The following is a 21,154-nucleotide window of genomic DNA, read 5'->3' as shown; positions in this document are numbered from 1 at the left end:
ATGAATAGGGGATGAGATTAGGGGGTGTATTAGTAGGGGCGTGAATTGGACTCAGTATTAATAGGGGATGAGATTGGGCCCAGTATTAATAGGAGATAATATTGGGTCCAGTATTAATAGGAGATGAGATTAGGACCAATATTAACAAATGAGATGAGATTGGACCCAGTTTTAACAGATGAGATGGGATTGGGCCCAGTATTAATAGGAGAGAGATGGTGCTCAGTCTTAATAGGGGATGGAATTGGATACAGTAACAAGAAATTATCTTGTCTATGAAAATCAAGGTATGGAATCAGTTTGTTAACAAAGAACAAAGGGTAGGCGGGGCCTGAACAAGAAGGATTGGTTGCACCTAAACTTGAGGGGGACCAATATCCTGGCAGGGAGGTTGCTACTGTACTTAGGAGGGTATAAACTAGTGTAGTGGATTGCGGGGTGGGTGGTGGGAATGGAATCAGTGCATTAGGTCAGCAAGTAAAATAACTGAGCATGAGTCAGACACTAAGGCCAGTTGAACGAAGAGGAAGAACAGACGGGGTCACATTACTGAACATGGAAAGGCTGGCAGTCTGCAGTTTATTTGTTTTAATGCAAGGTAAGGTAGATAAACTTAGTGCTTGAATTCATATATAAAAAACTATGATGTAGCGATGACAGGGATTTGGTTGAGAGTGGAACAAGAGTGGGAGCTTAACATTTTGGGATTTGGATGTTTTAGGTGAGATAGCAAGGGATGTGAAAGGGATAAGGATAATATCACAGCTGTACTGAGGGATGACACCTTGGAGCTATCATCCAGCAAGTCATATGGTTAAAGGTCAGGAGTAGGAAGGGTGCAATCACTGATGCAATTGTACTACAGGCCTCTGAACAGCCAGCAGGTGATAGAGGGACAGATTATGGAAAAATATAAAAACAACAGGGCTGTTGAAGTGACTGAATTTAACTTCCCATGTATTGGCTGGGACTCACTTAGCACCAGGGGCTTGGACGTGGGGGATTTATTTGGTGTGTCCAGGATGATTTTTTGAAATACAGAGGAACCTCAATTATCCGAACGAGATGGGCGGGCACTATTTCGTTTGGATAATTGATTATTCGGTTAATTGATTTCCTCTGGGGCTCTGAGTTTTCTATGGAGCCTCCTCCTGTTCAGGGGACAAGGCAGCAGCACACCGCGGACGGGTCCCCGACCCTCGCCTGCCCCCAACTCCATCCGCCCCCACCTCGCCCCCCCCCCCGCCTGCCCCCAACCCCTTTCTGCCACTCACCATGCCCTCCCCACCCCATCGCCATGTTGATTAGAGTTCAGGATCAGCATGTTCCTGTGAAAATAAAAGATAAGGATAGTAGACCTGGAAACCTTGGATGACAAGTGAAATTGAGAGTTTAGTCAAAAAAAAGGCATACATAAGGGTTAGAAAACTGAAGACAGACAGTGTTCTTGAAAAATATAAAGAAAACAGGAAAGAGCTCAAAGAAGAAATTAGGAGGGTCAACAAGAGCCATGAAATGCCTTTGACAAACAGGATTAAGAAAAATTCCCAAGACATCTTATACAAATATAAGGAGTAAATCAAATACAAAGGAGGGAATTTAGCTGTGGAGCTCGAGGAAGTTAGTGATGTCCTTAATGAATACTTGCATCGGTATTCACAAAAGAGAAGGGTATGGTGAATATGAGTCTCCAGAGGGGTACATTGATATTCCAGGGCACGTCAGTGTTAAAAGAAAAGGAAGAGGTATTGGGTGTTTTGAAAAACATTAATGTAGACAAGTTGCCAGGACCTGATGGGATCTATTCCAGAATCCTGAGAGAGGCTGGTGAGGAAATTGCTGGGGCTTTGTGTTATGAAATCATAAGAATATATGCTCACTTTAAGATAAAAAGTGTTTTTTGAATTTTAAAGTAATTTTAAAGTACAGCCAAGCTGCCAGAACAAAACAGCTAAGAGACAGTCTATTCTAAACTAGATACACCTTGAAAATGGCTATTAAATGGATATCTGAGTTTTGTTTGATGTTTTGACAATAACTCAGATTTAACCAATTAATTTAAATGATGCCGAGGATACCAAAACCCAATTGAGTTTGAATTTACTGTATTGACAATATCAGACCAATCAGAGAGAACAATGTTAGGGGTGTAAAACACACAGACAGTTTGAAAATTGATCAGAGCAAGTGCTGGAGAGCGAAAGTCATCCGAAGAAATAAACATCTTGCTCTCAAAGAAATTTCAGAAGGCACTATTTATCAAAAGGTACCGTTTCCTGTAAGAAAGAAACACACGCAGTAAAAAAAGATGACCCAGAGAGAAGACAGCAAAATCAGAAAACAAGAAGGAAGACAACATATGAGACTGTGTGTGGATTTGAGATTAAATTAATGTAATGTTTAATAATTGTGTTATTGGAACAGCATATTAATGGCATTATGTTCAGTTAAAGGTTAGTGATTAGTTAGGGGAAAGAGTGTTTGGTTTGTTAATAGTTTTGTTTAGTGTTAGCTATTAGAGTTAGGAAAATAAATTGTTATTTTTCTTTAAATAGTGGAAATTAGGAGTTTTCTTTGATTCACTCACACATTTAGCAGATAATGAGGTAAGGTGAGCTTTTCTGGGTGTCTTGTTTTAATTAGCAGAAGTGTTCAACCACCGTGGCATAGCGCTTGTATGAAATTTTTGTATCCTCTTTAACCACAGAAGTCCAAGAGGACAGAATAGCCAACATTGCTCCTTTGTTTCGAAGGGGCAACAGAGATAATGTGGTAAATTATAGGCCAATGAGACTTACATCAGTGGTAGGGAAGTTATTGGAGAAGATTCTTAGGGACAGGATTTAATCCCGTTTTGGTTAGCACTGCTGCCTCACAGGCCCAGGGGCTGGTGTTCAATTCCATCACTGGGTGACTGTCTGTGCAGGGTTTGCATTTGCTGCATCTTCCTTTGTCAAAGTGGGTTTTCTCCCAAAATCCATGCTAAAGGACACTCTTCAGAGGGTCAGTGATACTTAATGGGCCAAATGGCCTCTATCTGCACTGTAGAGATTCTGTAATTCATTTGGAAAAATCTGAAAATATTAACACTAGATAGCATGGCTTTGTATAGGAAGGCCATATCTCACAATCTTGATTAAGCTTTTTTTGAGGAAGTGGCAAAGATGATTGATGAGGGCAAAGTAGTAGATATTATTTACTTGGACTTCAATCAAGCTTTTGATAAGGTTCCATGTGGTAGACTAATTAGTAAAGTTAGATCATATGGGATTCAGGGTGAGCTTGCCCACTGGATACAACACTGGCTTTGCGGTAGGGACAGAGAATTGTGCTGGAAGGTTGTTTTTCGGACTGGGGGTCTGTGACCACTGGTGTTCCACAGTGATCAGTGCTGAAATCCCCGTTGCTTGTAATACATATAAATGATTGGGAGAAGAATGTGGGTGTCCTGATTAGCAAGTTTGTGGATGACACAAAGTGGGAGGTGCGGATAGTGAGGAGGATTGCCAGAGAATACAGCAGGATGTGGATAGGCTGGAGACTTGGGCAGAGAAGTGGCAGATGGAGTTTAATTCGGACAAATGTGAGGTGATGCATTTTGAAAGATCTCATGCTAGAGAGAAGTATGCAGTAAATGGCAGGACCCTTAGTAGCATCAACATACATGTAGATGTCCATATCGACAGTTCCTTGAAAGTGGCAACACAAATGGATAAGGTGGTCAAGAAGGCATATAGCATGCTTGCCTTCATCAGTTGGGGCATAGAGTATAAAATTGGCAAGTCATGTTGAAGCTGGATAGAAGTTAGTCTACATTTGGAATATTGTGTATAGTTCTGGTTGCCACACTACCAGAAGGATGGTGCAGAAAAGGTTTTAAGGGTATTAGCTATAAGTTTACAGAAATATCAGAGGCATTGATAGAATAGATAGTCAGGGTCTATTTCCCAGGGTAAAAATATCAATTACGAGGGAACATGTAAAAGGGAAAAGTTTAAAGAAGTGAGAGGCAAGTTTATTCCCTGGAGGGTAACAGTGCCTGGAGTGCACTGCCAGAGGAAGATACAATCACAGCATTTAAAAGGAGTCTTGACAAATACATGAATAGGCAGGGAATAGAGAGGAACAGACTGTGTAGAGACAAAAGGTTTTTAGTTTAGAAAAGCATTGTGTGAGAGCAATTTTGGTGGGCCGAAGCACCTCACCCTGTGCTATACTTTTCTTTGTTCTTTGAATTACTCTGTGCTTCCATGCTCAGTCTTTTCTTTATTATGATCATGTTGGCTTGCTGCTTCACTCTGAATTCTGGTTCTAATACCTCAATAAATACACAGAAATGCAAAGGCGTTTACTGAACAATTTGCTGTACTGGTCACTGCCTGTATTTATAATCTGTTGAAACTTAATGCAGCCTTGTCCTCTGTTTCCTCTTGTCTCTGGCATTTTCTGATACGCAGATTCTAGTAGCTACTGGCAGTACCCAGACAATAACACTCAATTAATCATTTTCCCTGCTTGACCATATGAGGCACTACACAGTAGAGGGACGGGTCTCTTTTTCCTTTTAAACCTGTGTGAGGATCTTTCTTAATTGAATGACAGTACCTGCAGGCAAGTTGTAGCAGCAAAGAACAAGAACCTGGGGAGATCCAGCAACAGGAAAGGCCTTTGATTGCAATAAGTTCAATAGTCCAGAAGACAGTAGGACTCCCATCTTTCAATGTTATTTTGGTCTCAAATCTCTAATTTGTCATTGTATTCTATGATTGGTCTAAAACATTATTTTCCAGTTGTCAGGTAACAAGATGGAAGTTTGAAAATTGTGGTAATAGCTGCAACCACTGAGAGTTTGTGTATCTGTGGGATAGAGCAGAACCGTGAGAACCTTCAGCTCTGTCACAGTCTGAGCAATCACTTGAAACCAGCCACAACACCACATGAAAGAACTGAGAATATCTGCACTGACTGTGTTCTCAGCTTCCTCCACCCTTGTTCAAATAGATCTCTGCACTCCTGAGCAGGCTGCAATTCACCAGCTATTCACTGTGCTTGGTGAAAATCAGCCATTACTGTAGGAGGAAATACTATATAGATTCATCTCAATCATGTTAAAGGTACACTCTATTCCTCAGCCATGTAACTTGCTCTAATGTTCACTATATTCTGTCCTCTCTAACTATCTGTGGGTTTGATGCTTGGATGCCATGTACCCTCATACTGAGAAGGAGTTCACTATAGAGTCATTAGGGCACAGAAGTAGACCACTCAGCCCATCAATTCCATGCTATAAATTGTTTAGTTTTGCAGATCATCACGAAATGGCAATCTTGAGAGACTTGAAGCTAACAGGTTCTTCACAGGAGACTTTACTGCGTTTAGGGGGAGCTACTGTTTTTCAGAGTGGAAACCGGCATAGCAGAAATATTGTGTACTGACTGTACTTGTCAAATGCAATTTCTCACAATCTTATGAAACCACAAATATTTCACAGGTATTTCCACTGGTAGGAAAGGTGTGTCATTTTCACACAGAACATTCCTTCAAGTCTAGCTCATATTACATGAGCAGGGAACTTCTCCAAAGTCTTGGATTGACATTTGTAACAGAGTTGCTCCAGAAGTCGTACCTCATTCACTAATTGTAATGAGCTCTGTTGAATCAGAAATAGGGGATGGGTTTCTCCTTTCACTGAAAGGTTTAAGGATTTTCTAAATGGTGACACTTCACAGTGCTATATATTGTGACATTTCCTCTCTGCCCTTGCACCTCATTCAAGCATAGCACAGAACACTCCTTGTGAAACCCTTGAAAGCACTACACCTATAGCTGTAGGCACAGACTGTTAATCTCTTTGCAGCTTATTTTGTTTCCCTGCCTTTCTCTGTTAACTACTCACTGGTACTGGGCCAGTTGTTGGTAATTCTTCTGGCTCCACTTCAATAAATGTTGTCCATTGATTCTAACGTGAGGAGCACCAGTGTAAAGCCACACATGCCCTCCTCTGAGTTCTACATTTCCCAGGGCAATGATCTGACGTAGGAACCTGAGTTCATTTTTTTTTCCCTTTGGCTGATAACAGTCACATTAAGGGGAAGACAGGAGTGGGCAACAGGAAAACAGGCCTCTCCACATGCAACAAGAATATATATCTCAAAATGAATTGAAAAGATATTGGAGAAGGAATGGAAGATCCAATTGTTGTGATCCATGTTGGAACCAGGAAGAAGTCCTTTTCAGAGGCTTTCAAGAGGTGAATTAAAACTCAGGAATTTGAGATTTAATATTTCGGGATTATTCCTAGAATAATGTGTAAATTGACATAATGATAAGCAAGCTCAGCTTGCAGCTGAGAAAGTGTGGGAAAGAGGGAACCTATTTAATGGAACACTGGCACCAGTACTGGAACAGAAATTATGATGATGCAGAAGGAGGCCATTGGTCAGTTGTGCCTGCATGTCTCTATTATGTAGTGTTCATTTCCTGCTTTCTTCCCAAATCGCTGCACACCATTACTATCCAAAATAACACCCAATATTTTTGAATGCTGCGATCGAACCTGCTTCCACCATATTTCCAGGCGTTGTATTTCATACCCTAACTACTCACTGTGTTAAAAAGTATTTCTTACATCACACATGTTTTGTTTGCACATCGCCTTCAGTCTATTCCCTCTCATTCGTGTTTGTTTTATGACAGCTTCACCCTATCTATTCTGTCCAGACCACTTGTGATGTTGGGCATAGTATGTCATACTGAGCCCGTTAATAGTGAAAGGTTTAGAGAAAGCAGAATTCTTAAAATGAATCCAGGACAGGTTTTTTAAGCCAGTAAGTAGCAGGCCCTAAAGAAAGTAGGCAGTTCTAGTCTTAATTTTAGGTAATGAAGCTGGACAAGCGGTTCAAGTACCAGTGGGGGAGTATTTTGCAGACAGTAATCATAGCTCTGTTAGATTATGGAGTTCAATGCAGCTAAATGTGAGATGATGCACTTTGGGAAGAATAACAGGAAGGCAGAGTACTGGGTCAATGGAAAGATTCTTGGCAGTGTGGATGTGCAGAGAGATTTTGGAATCCATGTACATAGATCCCTGAAAGTTGCCACCCAGGTGGATAGTAATGTTAAGAAGGCATACGGTGTGTTAGGTTTCATTCGTAGAGGGATTGAGTTCCAGAGCCGCAATATCATGCTACATACTATACAAAATGCTAGTGCGGCCACACTTGGAATATCGTATACAGTTCTGGTCGCCATATTTCAGAAAGGGTGTGGAAGCATTGGAAAACGTGCAGAGGAGTTTTACCAGAATGTCGCCTGATCTGGAGGGAAGGTCTTATGAGGAAAGGCTGAGAGACTTTAATTTGTTCTCATTGGAAAGAAGAAGGCTAAAAGGGGATTTGATAGAGACATACAAGATGATCAGAGGATTAGATAGGGTAGTCTTTTTCCTAGGATAATGAAGTCAGCTTGTATGAGGGGGCATAGCTGCAAATTGAGGGGTGATAGATTTAAGACGGATGTCAGAGGCAGGTTCTTTACGCAGAGAGTGGAAAGGGCATGGAATGCCCTACCTGCCAATGTAGTCAACTCAGCCACATTAGGGAGATTTAAACAATCCTTAGATAAGCACATGAATGATGGGATAATGTAGGGGGACGAACTGAGAATAGTTCACAGGTTGGCGCAACTTCAAGGGCCGAAGGGCCTGTTCTGCGCTGTATTGTTCTATGTTCTATTCAAGATTGTTATGGAGAAGAACAAGAATGATCCTGAAATCAAAGTTCTCTTCTGGAGAAAGCTGATTTTAATAAGGCCAGGTATGGCGGACTGGATAAGTAATCTGTCTCAGAACAGTCGGATGTATTCAAGAAAAATATATGGACAGTATAGGGCTAACATGTTCAAGTAAAGAAAAAAAATGGGACCATCAAATCCTCTGAACCCTGAATATTGAGGGATATACAGCATTGGAGAGAGAGATAAAGGGAGGCATATGGCAGATAACAGGTGCTCAAAATAGCAGTGGTCTTAGAGATATATCAAATATGCATGAGGGAACTTAAAAATGAGATTAGGAAAGCTGAAAGGGGACATGAAATGATACTGGCAGATATAATAAAGGGAAATCGAAGTTGTTTTATCAGTTAATTGAGGGTAAATGGAAAGCAAGAGAAGAAAGGGTTGTACCCATTAAGGACCACGGTAATTTGTGCATGGAGGCAGAGAATGTAAGTAGGTTCTGTCTAAATACTTTGGGTCAGAGTTGAGTGAGAAGGGCAATATAGATATGGAAATCAGGGAGAAGGAAGTAGTATGGACAGGTTCTGAGTGGTCTAGCAAGCTTAACAGTAGACAAATTTCCAGCGCCAGATCACATGTATCCAAGTATGAGTGACATAAAGGAGGAAATAGCAGGTGTGCTTGCAAAAATTTTCGATTACTCTGTGGCCACAGAAGAGATGCCAGAGAATTGGATTATTCAAGAAAGGAGCAATGGATAAATGAGGAAATTACAGGCCAGTCAGTCTAACCTTGGTGGCAAGAAAACTATAGGAGGCAACTCTGAAAGACAAAGTTAATCTGCATTTGGAGAGGCAGGAATGTTGTGGAGGGAAGGGAGGGAGTGAGGGCATGCATGTGAGAGAGAGTGTGTCACACACACACACACACACACACACACACACACACACACACACACGCTGTCTCCCTCATATGCATGAACACACATATAAGTCTGTGGGGTGAATTTGCACTTGCAGAATTGTATTTGCAAATGCATTTTATTTTGTTCTAAAAGCATACAAACTGTAGGCAAGTCGATCCATGCGACATTTTATAAATTTCTACTTTGGAAATTGAACCAGCCTGACTCAAGATTGGGATACAGATAGACTCTAACCTCACACCTTTACTGCATTCTAAAATATGAAAGACTTAACAACAGTCTAGGTTTGTTCAATATATCACTTCAGTTGTATGACACGACGATGTTTTGCTACAAATTCTGTGTCCTTTGATCCTGCTCCACCAGCTAGCTGGTGTAGTGTGATTTTTAACTTAATTTTGTTGTCTTCCTGTACTACCACAGCATCAACACCCACATCAGTTGCATCAATAGCCCTGTTGAATGGCTTTGTGTAATTAGGTGAGGCTAATACTGGGGCAGTGGTTAACACAGCTTTCAGCTAACAAATGCCTTTTGACAGTCCACTGTTCACTGAAACTTCTTGCCTTTCTTTAGCAATTCAGTGAGTGGAGCAGCCACATTGCTAAAATTTGATATGAATTATCAATAAAATCCACTCAATTCCAGGAATCATAGTACTGCATTTTTTTGTTGATGATATGGGAAACTCCCTAGTAACCTTAATTTTCGTTTTACAAAAATCTAATTTGAGATCTAAACCTTTCTCTGTAGTTATTAATGAACCAAATGTTGGAATAGAAAGCTATTGAAATCATTCTGTTACTTGTGCTGATACCTTGTTGTTATGAAGATGTAGGAGTAATGTACCTTTAAGAGAGTAGAAAAGCTAGCAAGGACTTAAAGAAGCACACAGAGTACTGGAAAATTTAAATGTAACATTTAGTCGAACAGCTAGATTAGCTGAGTTGCCTGGATACAGAAACAAATCAAATTCGGCTAATCAGTATAAATTATGCTCCAAGATACCAAACTTCAATCAAGTTTGAATTTAGTATTTCAATGAAACAACCTGATGCTTTGGAACAGTTAGCCAGAGCAGCAAAGAGAACTGCCAAGCACCAACAATAACAGAGAGGCTGCCTGTAGAATATCTGCTCTCTTAAAGGTATCTTTATCTATCAATGACCTATGAAACAGAATCCCTAACAGGAACAAAAGAGGACAGAGGCAAATACAAATACAGAGGATACTTGGCAAGCTGACTGGTTTTGAAATGTTAGTTTTTTGGTAAAATGTAATTGGGATGTTTTATCGGACCACTATTGTAGAGGGGAAGGTAAAACATAGGTTTGGATAAATGAGTTGTAAGTAGTTATTAGTTAATTATTCTCTGTTAAACTTTAAAAAGTAAAGTTAATTTTTACCTTTAATAGTGACTTTTGGGATAGTTCTTTGCCTCTTGAATGTCAACAGATTACAGCATGGGTTAATTCATTTCTGTGTTGTGGGTTTAAATCAGCATGGGGTGGAGGCGGGGTCAGGGTTTACCCAGTGTTGTAACATGGAGTCACTGAGCAATGATCAAGGAAAGACACCCTAGTTTGTCTGATCCAAGGGTTCTGGTGCCTCCATTAGAGGAAAAATGCTGGAGATTTGAAATCAAAACAGAAAATGCAAGAGAAATTCAGGAATGGCAGCATCTGATGAGAGAGAAACATTTGAGTTGACATTTCAAATTGTTTCTTACATAGTACCTCAAACATTGACCTGACTGAGGTCATCTCAACACCCAGTCCATGAACTGCACCAGATCCAGGTCCTCAAGAAAGAAACTGTCCTCTTTCTGAAGGACAGAACAGGGTGATAGCAGATGCAGGCTGGTGCAGATATGTGTAAAGTAACTGCGGCATTCCAAAGGGAGCACGTATACAATTAAAAATCTGTTTAGTTTGAGTCATTAATAGGCCATCTTTGAACTGCAAGATACTGAAGTGTGTGTGAGGTTCTTGTGTCGATTGGTGCTAATGTTTGAGAATCTCCACCTTCAAATTGTTTCCCTTTGTTTTGTGTGTCCTTTTTTTTTCCAGATCTTCCAACTGCAATGAGAAGCTCCTCCAGTGTGGACCAAGCTGTGGTATCTCCACAGACAGACACTAGCAACTGCTCGGGTCAGGCAGGCAGATGCTCATACAATCCCCGCTGTCTTTGGGCAGATAGGTCTCGGCTTGACTTGAAGACACTGAAGTTTACAAGTGGTGCAGATTTGCAAGTGGAGACCGTTCCACCTGGGATCCTGGACAAGGTTGACATGTTTTACTGCTGCGTTTCATGTGGCAAAGTGTTCTGGGAAGGTTCTCACTTCAACCGAATAGCATCCCAATTCCAGGAGGTGCTCCATGTGACTGATAAGAAGACATTTTATAATCTGTGACCGCTCTTGATGTGGTAGTCAATATTAGTCCTAGATTAGGCAGAAAAAATGACAGCTTGCTCCTTATCAATGAGGCATTATTTTTCCACACATTGCAGCTTTTATATTAAGCATACTGTCGACGCCATTCTGGAAAATGCATGCCGAGGTTATATTCAATCGTTGCTTCACTGACTAGTGGGACATACCAGTTACTACCTCTCCCCATCTGACCCTTCGCCTTGCCACTGACCCTGTTCTTGTCCTGTCACTGACTCCACTTTGCTATTGCAGGTGAGAAAGCATCTGTTCTGAAGCTGCTGCATGTCATTCTAGTCTGCATGATTGTTTTAATGATTGTTAATGGCCATAGTGACTGTGTTTTGAATCAAAAACTGCAAGATCTCAAAGTGATTCTCCCAGTCCTCGGCTAGCAAAGTTCAGGCAGCTCTGTCTTTTTTTTTAAATGAGGTTTCCTGTATCACATTTTACATGAATAAAATGGACATTTGCCAAGCTGCTGTGCTACTTGTTACTATTGAAATAAGAGAATAGAACTGTCATAACATAACTCGTATTGCTATAAATTTCAGTTTAAATATTTCAACAAAAATCCTAAACAGATGTAAAGAACATGATATTTTCATTGAATATTTACAGGACAGAGAAGGTCTGTTAGTTCAGCAAGGACTACTCACCAAGTTCCTCCCCACCACTATTTCCCTCCAGCCCTGCAATTCTTTCTGTTCTGAAAATTACCCAATTCTCTTTTAAAATCACCATTGCAACTGGTTCCTTCACATTTGTGGACAGTGTATTCCAAATCCAAACCACTCTTAACAAAAAACAAATTGTTTCTCCTCATATTGGCATTGCTTCTGCTGCCAATTACCTGAAATATCTCTCTGCTTTTTGATCATTCCACCAATAGTAGCAGAATTTTACAAACTGTCCAGACCTCTCTTGATTTTGAACACACCAATCAAATCTCCTCTCAACTTTCTCCCACAAGTAGAACAGCTCCAGCTTCACCCATCTATTCATGTATTTGAAGTTCCTCATTGTGGAAACTACTCCTGTGCACATTTTCTACATGCTCTCAAAGCCTTTATATCCTTCTTAGTGTAATGTCCACAGATGAACACAGTACTCCAGCTGAGGCCAAACTAGTTTCTGACACAAGTTTAACATAATTTCTTTTTAAAAATGTCTTTCTTGGGATGTGGGTGCCACTTGCTTGACGAGCATTTATTGCATCTCTCATCTCCTTTAAACTTATCCCCTTTTATTTTAAACCTATCTCCCTTAGTAATTACTGCATACTTCCCTCTTGCATTAGATCTCCCTAAATGCATCAACTCATATTTGTCTGGATTAAACTCCATTTGCCATTTCTCCACCCAAGTTTCTAGCCTATCTATATCCTGCTGTATCCTCTGACAATTCTCGTCACTATCTACAGCTCTCCTAATTTTTCTGTCACTCACAAACTAACTAATCAGGCCACTTACATTCTTACCCAGATCATTTATAAATATTGCAAACAACAGTGGTCCCTGCTGAAACCACTGGATGCAGAGCTCTAAGCTGAAAAACACTCTCCACTGCTAATCTCTGTCTTCTATGACAATTTATGACAACTTTATAATGATTGCAGTATTTATAATTTGAAAGATTTTGCACTCAGGCTGCATCCCTAATGTGGTATCTATTTCCTAAACATGAAGACTGTTAAAACTGTATACATTGACTTTTTTTGCAAGTTCTGTTCTATTCAAGTTGAGATTTTTAAAATTCTGCTGTCCTGAAACATTTATAAATAAAATTACGTTTTTGAAGAAAAATTGTTGATGTTCAGAGAGATGTGAATATGCATGTACCCAGGCTACATAAGTTATGATCTGGAGATGCCAGTGTTGGACTGGGGTGTACAAAGTTAAAAATCATACAACACCAGGCTATAGTCCAACAGGTTTAATTGGGAGCATGCTCCTTCATCAGGTGATAGTGGAGGGCTCAATCCTAACAGGATTGAGCTCTCCACTATCACCTGATGAAGGAGCGACACTCCAAAAGCTAGTGTGCTCCCAATTAAACCTGTTGGACTATAACTTGCTGTTGTGTGATTTTTAACTTTGTATATAACGTTAGTGTGCAGATATAGCAAGCAACTAGGAAAACCTATGGCTTTTTGTGCAAAGGAATTGGAGAAAATCTTCCTACCATTGTGCAGTACTTTGGTGAGATTGCATGTGCAATAGTATGTACAGTTTTGTTCTCTGTATTTAAAGAAGACTAAACTTGCATTGAAAGCAGTATAGCAAAGGTGCACATAACTGATCCCTCAAACGAGGAAGTTGGCCTATAATGAGTTAAGTAAATTAGGGCACATATTTTCTGGAGTCAACAGGAAGCACAGAAAGCTAACACACAGGTGTAGCAGGTAATCAGGAAGGCAAATGGAATGTTGGCCCTTAATTTAACAGATATGGATTACAAGAAAACCAAGTTTTACTGCAACTGTACAACATGTTGGTGAAACTACATCTGGAGTACTGTGAGCAGTTTCAGTCCTCTTTAATGAAAGATATCATTGGAAGCAGTTCAAAGAGTGTTCACTAGAATAATCCCTGGTGCGGAGGGATCATCTTATGAGCAAAGGCCAAACAGGTTAGGACTGTTCATGGGAGTTGTTCTTAAGGGGCTTGACAGGGTCATTGCTGGGCAGATGTTTCCCCTTATAAAAAAGTTTAGGATTAGGGAGCATAAATGTCAGATTTAAGGGATGCCAATTTAAGACTAAGATGAGGAAGAATTTCTTCTCCAAGAGGGTTGAGAGTCTTTGGAATTCCTTGCCACAGAGAATGGTGAGGGACAGAGTCTCTGGATGTATCAAAGACTGAGATCGATTTTTCCGTTGGGGAATCAAGCATTATGGAGAAACCACAGGCAATTGATATGAGGAATGTGGGCTTAGCCATGATCCCATTGAATGGTAATCAGGCTTGAGGGGCTGAATGGCCTACGTCTGTGTCTTTTTCTTATTCTATAAGAGTATGCCATGGTCCACATAATTTCTCTGGTGTGCATGTGTTGGTAGGTGGAGCACTGTCTCATGATCAGGGCCTGATTGCTTAAGATTTAGGTGAAGAAAATTTTATAAGCCTTTGAAATTCTCTACCAGAGAGGGTAGAGTATATCCTCTCCACTGTTACTTTCATTCAAGGCTGGGATTGACAGATGTTTGGTCTCTAAGGGACATGGTGAGTCAGTGGTTAAGTGGAATTGAAGCCGAAGATCAAACATGATTATACAAAATATAAGCTGAAAATGTGTTGCTGGAAAAGCGCAGCAGGTCAGGCAGCATCCAGGGAGCTCATGCCCAAAACGTCGACTCTCCTGCTCCTTGGATGCTGCCTGACCTGCTGCGCTTTTCCAGCAACACATTTTCAGCTCTGATCCCCAGCATCTGCAGTCCTCACTTTCTCCTATACAGAATGATAGAGCAAGTTCAAGGGGCTGAATGGTCTCCTCCTATTTCTTTTTAATCTGAATATTTATGTATTTCCATGTGTCGATCTGAATTGTGTGTCTAGCTGCCAGTCACTATCTGAATTGTGTGACAACTTTCTCTATGTGTGTCCGATTATCATTGGATTAGAACCTTTGTGAATATACCTATATCTGAATATTTCTATTTTTATTCGAATATCCGTTTTTATCTGAATAACTATCTGAATATCTGTGTTTTGATCTGAGTATCTGTGTGTATTTCTCTCTGGGAAGATCTGCTCTCTTGGTTCCCACGCTCCAGAATTTTAATGAATTAACTCAGGCACCGCCCACCTGTCATTGCAAAACAAGGACCGTACATGCACCACGTGGGTCCTCGGCCAATCAGAGTGCAGCGGCGAGGCGGGGGGGATGGGCGGCGGGGTGTGATTCGCCTGCACTGTGGAATCCCGAGGCACCCAGCGTTCCATTGTCATGGTAATCTCCCGCGCGCCCGTCAAAAGCTCCAACGGCGGCAGGGGGCGGCCAGAGCCTGGTAACGGAAAGTAGGGTTTGAACTCGGAGGGAGAGCGCGAGCGCGCCCGGCCACCCGCTCGAGCGGGGCCTGCACACGCACACAGAGAGAGCGCGAGCCCGGGAGAGGGAGCGGAGACTGAGGGCGAGCAGGCGCCCCCCCCCCTCCCCCTTCACCTCACCAACCCCCCCTATCCCGCCCCCGGACACAGAAAGCGCCGGCCTCGGACTGGAAGCGGGGAGCCACCGAGACAGAGAACGAGCCCGGGCCTCGGAGTGAGGAGGGAGGAGGAGGGAGGGTGGGGGAGGGTGGGGGCGGACACCGCCGGGAGCGGCTCTCCGGAGGCAGCCGGCGCCAGAGAGAGAGAGAGAGAGAGCGCGCTCCGGGAGCGAGGGAGCCCCAGGACCGGCAGTCGATCCCGCCCCCCCCCCCGGCGCATTGGGGGCCGTGGAGCCGGCGGGACGCTCCCCCGGGCTGGAGCGATGAGCCAGGCGGAGCTCTCCCCGGCCGCCGCCCCGCAGCGGATGTTCCAGGAGGCGGTGAGGCGCGGCAACACCCGGGAGCTGCAGTCGCTGCTGCAGAACATGGCGGACTGCCCTTTCAATGTGAACTCGTTCGGGCCCGAGGGGCAGACGGCGCTGCACCAGTCGGTGATCGCGGGCAACCTGGAGCTCGTCAAGCTGCTCGTCAAGTTCGGCGCCGACATCCGCCTGGCGAACCGCGACGGCTGGAGCGCCCTGCACATCGCCGCGTTCGGCGGGCACCAGGACATCGTCCTCTACCTCATCACCAAGGCCAAGTACGGGGCGAGCGGCGCTCGGTGAGGCCGGGGCCGGGGAGAGGATCCCGGTGAGCGGGGGACACTTTCTCCCCCAGCCCCCCCCCCCCCAACCCCAACCCCCTCCATACACACAGGCAAGCCACGGGGTCGCCCCGCCGCATCTACCTCACTGGGATGGCAGCGTTAACACGGACTGAGGCCGGGACTGGAGCCGGGCTTGGGGGACAGAGGGATAGGCCCCGGCTGTAGGGCCCTCGCTTGCTCGCTCGCTCCCTCCCTCCACTCACTTAGCTCGGGCTGAGGGAACCGCACCCACCCTCCGGCCCTGGATGGACTCTCGCGGACTCTCGGGCTGTTCTCATGTCGATGTCAATAATGTAACAATAAATCTGTGAAAGAGACAGACCGTGTCCGGTCCGGGATATTCTCTCCCCTTCCCCTCTTAAAACCCGACCGTGGGGCTTGGGTCTGAGGGGGAGGGGTGGAGGGTGGTAACACTCCAGACCAGCCCCAGGAGTCTGTCAGGGATGGGGTACACCCCAGCACTCGGTGGGTAGGTAGGTATTGGGGTTCTGGTTCAAAGGGACCCACGCACCAACAGTTTGCCATTAGTGCTCGGATATCATGCCTCTCTATCAATGTAAAAGCCCCTGTATGAGCCTCTCACCTCATACTGCTGATAACATTCTGCTGCTCGGCCAAACTGCAGCTCCCTTGGCCAATGTTATCGCGCTCTCTACCTGTGGTGTTCCAACTGCCTTTCTGCACCCTCCACACAGGGTTCCTTGCACTGCCCTTCTACCTTTTAATGTCGTGCCTGTATGTACATTATCGTCTCTATTTCTACTTGCGCTAACACTGCTGCACACATTCATTCATTCATTCTGTCCCACAAGCTACCTGCTCTTTCTTCCGGCGCTGACTAGGGAAGGGAGCTCGCTGGTGGCTGTAATGTCCGTGTCATGTGTGGTAACCCAACTCCCCTGTCTGCATTGCTTACCACAACACCATCTGCTGCTCTTTTTTTCCCTATATTACTCAGCCCCCCCAACAATACTGGCTTTTTGATCTTTTCCGAGTGTACGCTATCTGTCGTGTCTATTCTGCCATTTTGGTTGAACCCTATCTTCCACTGTTTGTCCTTGCTTCCTGTCTCTGAACTGCCTATCCTCTGTAGCATGACCTATAGTTTCTCTTCTGCTGCTAACCCTGCCTATGCTATCTGCCAATAGTGGTATCTGTAATCAATGCTCGTGTACACTGCCTTTTCTTTCTACTGTCACTGTCACTGTCCTTTTCTGCAGCCTATACTGTCAATTGTCTCCTCTGCTTGTGTACATGTACAAATTATCCTCCATTTGTAGTGTTAATAACCTGAATTTTGTTTGAGGACTTGTCTTTTTTTCTTTCATAGACAGACAAGACCAGATTTTGTTGCCCATCCCTAACCCCTTTTAAATTTGTGGCTTTTAAGGCTGATTCAGTAGTGAGTTAGGCACTTTGGAGTCATATCTCAAGTAGGCTATGTCTTGTGAGCACCTCAGATTTCCTTCTCTGAAAGACATTAGTGAACTCGGTGGCTTTTTTTATGGCAACCAATAATATTTTCATGGTCACTGTTAACAAAACTGCCTTTACATTCATATTTAAGTGTAATTTGAATATTACATTTAAATACCACCAGTTGCCATGGTTGGATTTGAAGCCCTATCATCGTGTTGGCCTGGGCCTCTAGTGCTATTCCAAATGATGTTAGCATTCTACCATTTTTACCTCTTTAGATTAGATTCCTTACAGTATGGAAACGAGTCCTTTGACCGACCCTCCAAAGAGTAACCCATTCCCCGACCCTACATTTATCCCTGACTAATGCACCTAACATGATGGGCAATTTAGCATGGCCAATTCACCTATCCTGCACATCTTTGTGGACTGTGGGAGGAAACCCATGCAGACACAGGGTGAATGTGCAGACTCCACACACAGTTGCCCAAGGCTGGAATTGAATCTGGGTCCCTGGTGCTGTGAGGCAGCAGTGCTAACCACTGAGCCACTGTGCTGCCCTTAAAGCCAATATATTCAACAAGACTGTTCCATCCTTAAGTGCTGAACCTTTTCCTTCCCTATTAAACTAGAACTGCCATTTTGTCTGCACTCTGCGATCCTGATTGCACATTGGACCTGTGCACATTGTAATATTGTCACCTACATGTGGTATATTGGCTTAGTCATTTCACTGTCCTTGTTCCAATATCAAGTCAATCTCCATTCTCTCTCTTAATGACCAGTTGCTGCAAAAACCATGCTGCTGCTTCTTGATAACCCTGATCTTTGAGAGAGAGAGCTGATGAAGCTGTCAAACTGAAATGAAGCGTTTATGGATCTGTCTGAAGGTCATGTTACTCTCTACTTGAAAAGTTGAAAACTGTTCCTGTGGTCTTGGTCTAATGAGACCCAATTTAAAAATAGAACTTTTGTTTGAAAGTGATGTGAATTGCCTGGATAGATACAGCTTGCAGCCCTGAATTCACTGGGTGGTCATTTTTTTTAAATAGCATATTTTAAATATCTGCACCTCACTTGCACATTATAGTAAGTCTGTGTATCTCTTTTAATTGTTAGTTATTGTCTGATTTTTAAAGTGAAAGGCTCAGCTTTGGGCTGTTGTCTTGTCAGCTGACTAAAATTTGACCCCCATTATTCTGTTGGGCTCTTGAGGCACAGTGGCAGTGTCCCTATATTTGAGCAAGGAGACCTGGATTAATGTTTCATCTTGAGTTTTGAATATATCTTTTAAAAGTTGACTAAGAAAATATCTTGTTTCTACTCATCCTATCCCATGATGACAACCTTCACATCTCTCTCTCTCTCTCTCCATCCCAGGGAGTAGGGTGCCTCTGTTCAGTTGCATCTCCCTGGGTGTCTGGCATTCTCTAGTTGATTGCCTGACTCCTGCCGTAACTACCATTGTCAGCTGATCCTGATCAGAATGTCCTGCCTGGGCTGCTACCCTCCTTTCCTTTCTCGTCTTTGGGCTGGGCGACAGCTGCTATGCTAATGAGGGGCCGGCAATACCACATCCAACTCCTCTGAGGCTAGAAGCGTGGCACGATGAACAGGCTTTCAGCCAGAAAAAAAACTTAACAAAGCAGGGTCCTTGTTTTCACATTCAAATCTATGAGACAACAGGCAATGTCAGTTCACAGCAGTCTGCTGACTGAGCTTCAACTGCATTGGATAAAATACAGCACCAGTGTCAGGACTGTGCATAAATACATGTAACTCTGGCTTATTTAAACGATCAAACTATTGGGCATTTCACTATAGGTTTTCAACGTTGCTGTGGAAGTGCTTCTACAATTTCTGTCGCCTTTGTTTTTAAACATTGTTCTTTCCAAACTGAAATCCAACCCATGGACTGGCTTGAGAAGTCTAAGTATTTTTTTTCCGCACCACTTCTGACTATACAGCTGTAAAGTAACAGGTCTGAGATGATAAACTCTCTTCAGCTGTGGAATTGTTTGAAATGAATTGCCTCAGGAGAGGAAGCTGTAGCTGACACTCTGCTGATTATTGTGCAGATAGCACCACCCAGTGTGAAAGAACAAGTGAGGCACCTTTCCTGGATATTAAGTCACAATGGGGATGAGCCTGTGATTTGGCAAGCTTTCAATGGCCTGAGAAATAAATGTCAAACTTCATGGTTTAAGTACAATATCCAGCTTTTAAATAAGTGCATCACTGGTGGCATTAAGATACAGGCTGAAGAACAGGGTCCAAACACCAATGGAATAGTAGTGTTTAGTCCTGGAAAGCTAGTAGTATTTTTTTGGATTAAGCAGACATTGCTAGTTAGTACCATTTAGGCAGCTTTTTGTGCTGGAAGAAGTTGTGAAATCCGAATGACTACAAATATAAAGAGCCCTTCCTTTCTGTTGAGCCTGAGCTGGTTCTTTGTAAGAGCAATTCATTTGCTCCATTGCCCCTGCTCGTTTCTCTGTAGTCAGTTTTAATCTAACTTACCTACCTCCTTCAACTTGCCTCTCGTTGGTTTTAGTTAAACAACACCCTGGTTTCGGAATAATCCTGACTCTGTCAAACATATGGCATTTCATTATAGCATCTTTTGTTATAAGGTTAAAGTTAACCCTGTCATCTCAATAGTTAATCTAAAATGGTGAGTTTGAGTTGATTCCTGGATGCATTGTTTGTTAGACATTATGCTGGAAGTGATTGAATGCATGTTTGTGTCATAAATAGGGCAGGATCTGGATGTAGGTTTGCTTGCTGAGCAGGAAGGTTTGTTTTGTCACCATATGAGGTAATATCATTAGTGAGCCTCCAGATGAAGCACTGATAGTGTGGCTTGCTTTCTATTTATATGCTTAGGTTTCCTTGGGTTGGTGATGTCATTTTCTGTTTCAGGGTGACTTGGATCCCATTTACCATCCCCTGAGAAAACGAAACAGAAATGTCATCTTGACAAGAAATTATGTCACCCAACCCAAGGAAACTTAAACATATAGAAAGCAGGCCATACCACTAATACTTCATCTGGAGGCTCACTGATGTTGTTGCCTAGTATGGTGACGAAATGTCTGAAAATGAACCTTTCAGATCAGCGAGCAAACCTACATCCAGATCCTCAACCTGAGCTACAAATCTTCTCAAATTGCTAGCATGCAGCAAATCCACTTGTGGAGATTGTCGCTAGAGATTTTTCAAGTGTTATTTGTGATTTATGGTGGTATAGTTGTGTTTATTGAACCAGCAGAGATTGCCCTGATAGTGCTGAAACTGATTACGTTTGTGTGATAGTTTTGAATAAAGATTGCTATCAGTAGTGCTTATGCCAGTGAGCTTTGTGCCAATGGTGTCGAAGGTTGATACAGTGCTGGTTCTGTTACTGAGTCTTTGTTAGGTTTTGATAGTACCTATAGTGTAGGGCAAAACAGAAGCCCAAAGTATTAAGATTATAAGAAAGATACTGCGATAATTGCTGGATATTTTAACCTTGGGTAAAACAAAAACAACATAGATGCTGTAGATCTGAAATTGCTGTAGAAACTCTGCAGGCTTGGCAGCTTCTGTGAAAAGAAATCACAAATATATTGAGCCTGTGACCTTCAGAACTCTAAAATAACTGAACTTAATGTTAGCAACATGCTCTAGACGTGAATGATCTTGATTTTTAACTGAAGAGTCCAGCAGAAGCAACCAGCAGTGCAGAACCATCTTCAGCCAGCAGTGTAGGACAGATGATCCATTTTAACCTCCTTCTAAAGCTCCCAA

General features: G+C 42.8%; 2 protein-coding genes across 14 annotated transcripts in view; both read left to right on the top strand.

The window, feature by feature from the left end:
• The window catches only part of exd3 (exonuclease 3'-5' domain containing 3), a 390,852-nt gene extending 378,056 nt beyond the window's left edge, over nt 1-12,796 (top strand). For all 13 annotated transcript variants that reach the window (XM_060841203.1, XM_060841204.1, XM_060841205.1 and 10 more), the window contains one exon: nt 10,732-12,796. In XM_060841203.1, coding sequence (XP_060697186.1) covers nt 10,732-11,075 — 344 coding nt within the window. In that variant the 3' untranslated portion in view covers nt 11,076-12,796. The remainder of the gene's footprint in view (nt 1-10,731) is intronic.
• A 2,327-nt stretch (nt 12,797-15,123) lies between these two features.
• Nucleotides 15,124-16,263, top strand: nrarpa (NOTCH regulated ankyrin repeat protein a). The gene has a single exon (XM_060841706.1). It carries the CDS (start codon nt 15,564-15,566, stop codon nt 15,903-15,905), a length of 342 nt encoding a protein of 113 aa, XP_060697689.1. The 5' UTR covers nt 15,124-15,563; the 3' UTR covers nt 15,906-16,263.
• Nucleotides 16,264-21,154: the final 4,891 nt, after the last annotated feature.

The sequence above is a fragment of the Hemiscyllium ocellatum genome, chromosome 21, assembly GCF_020745735.1.
Source record: "Hemiscyllium ocellatum isolate sHemOce1 chromosome 21, sHemOce1.pat.X.cur, whole genome shotgun sequence".
Lineage (NCBI taxonomy): Eukaryota > Metazoa > Chordata > Chondrichthyes > Orectolobiformes > Hemiscylliidae > Hemiscyllium > Hemiscyllium ocellatum.
This window is presented reverse-complemented; position numbering and strand designations above follow the sequence as displayed.

Bases quoted from the DNA above. Each gene is read 5' to 3' on its own strand.
- nrarpa (XM_060841706.1), top strand. From the start codon at position 15,564: ATGAGCCAGGCGGAGCTCTCCCCGGCCGCCGCCCCGCAGCGGATGTTC.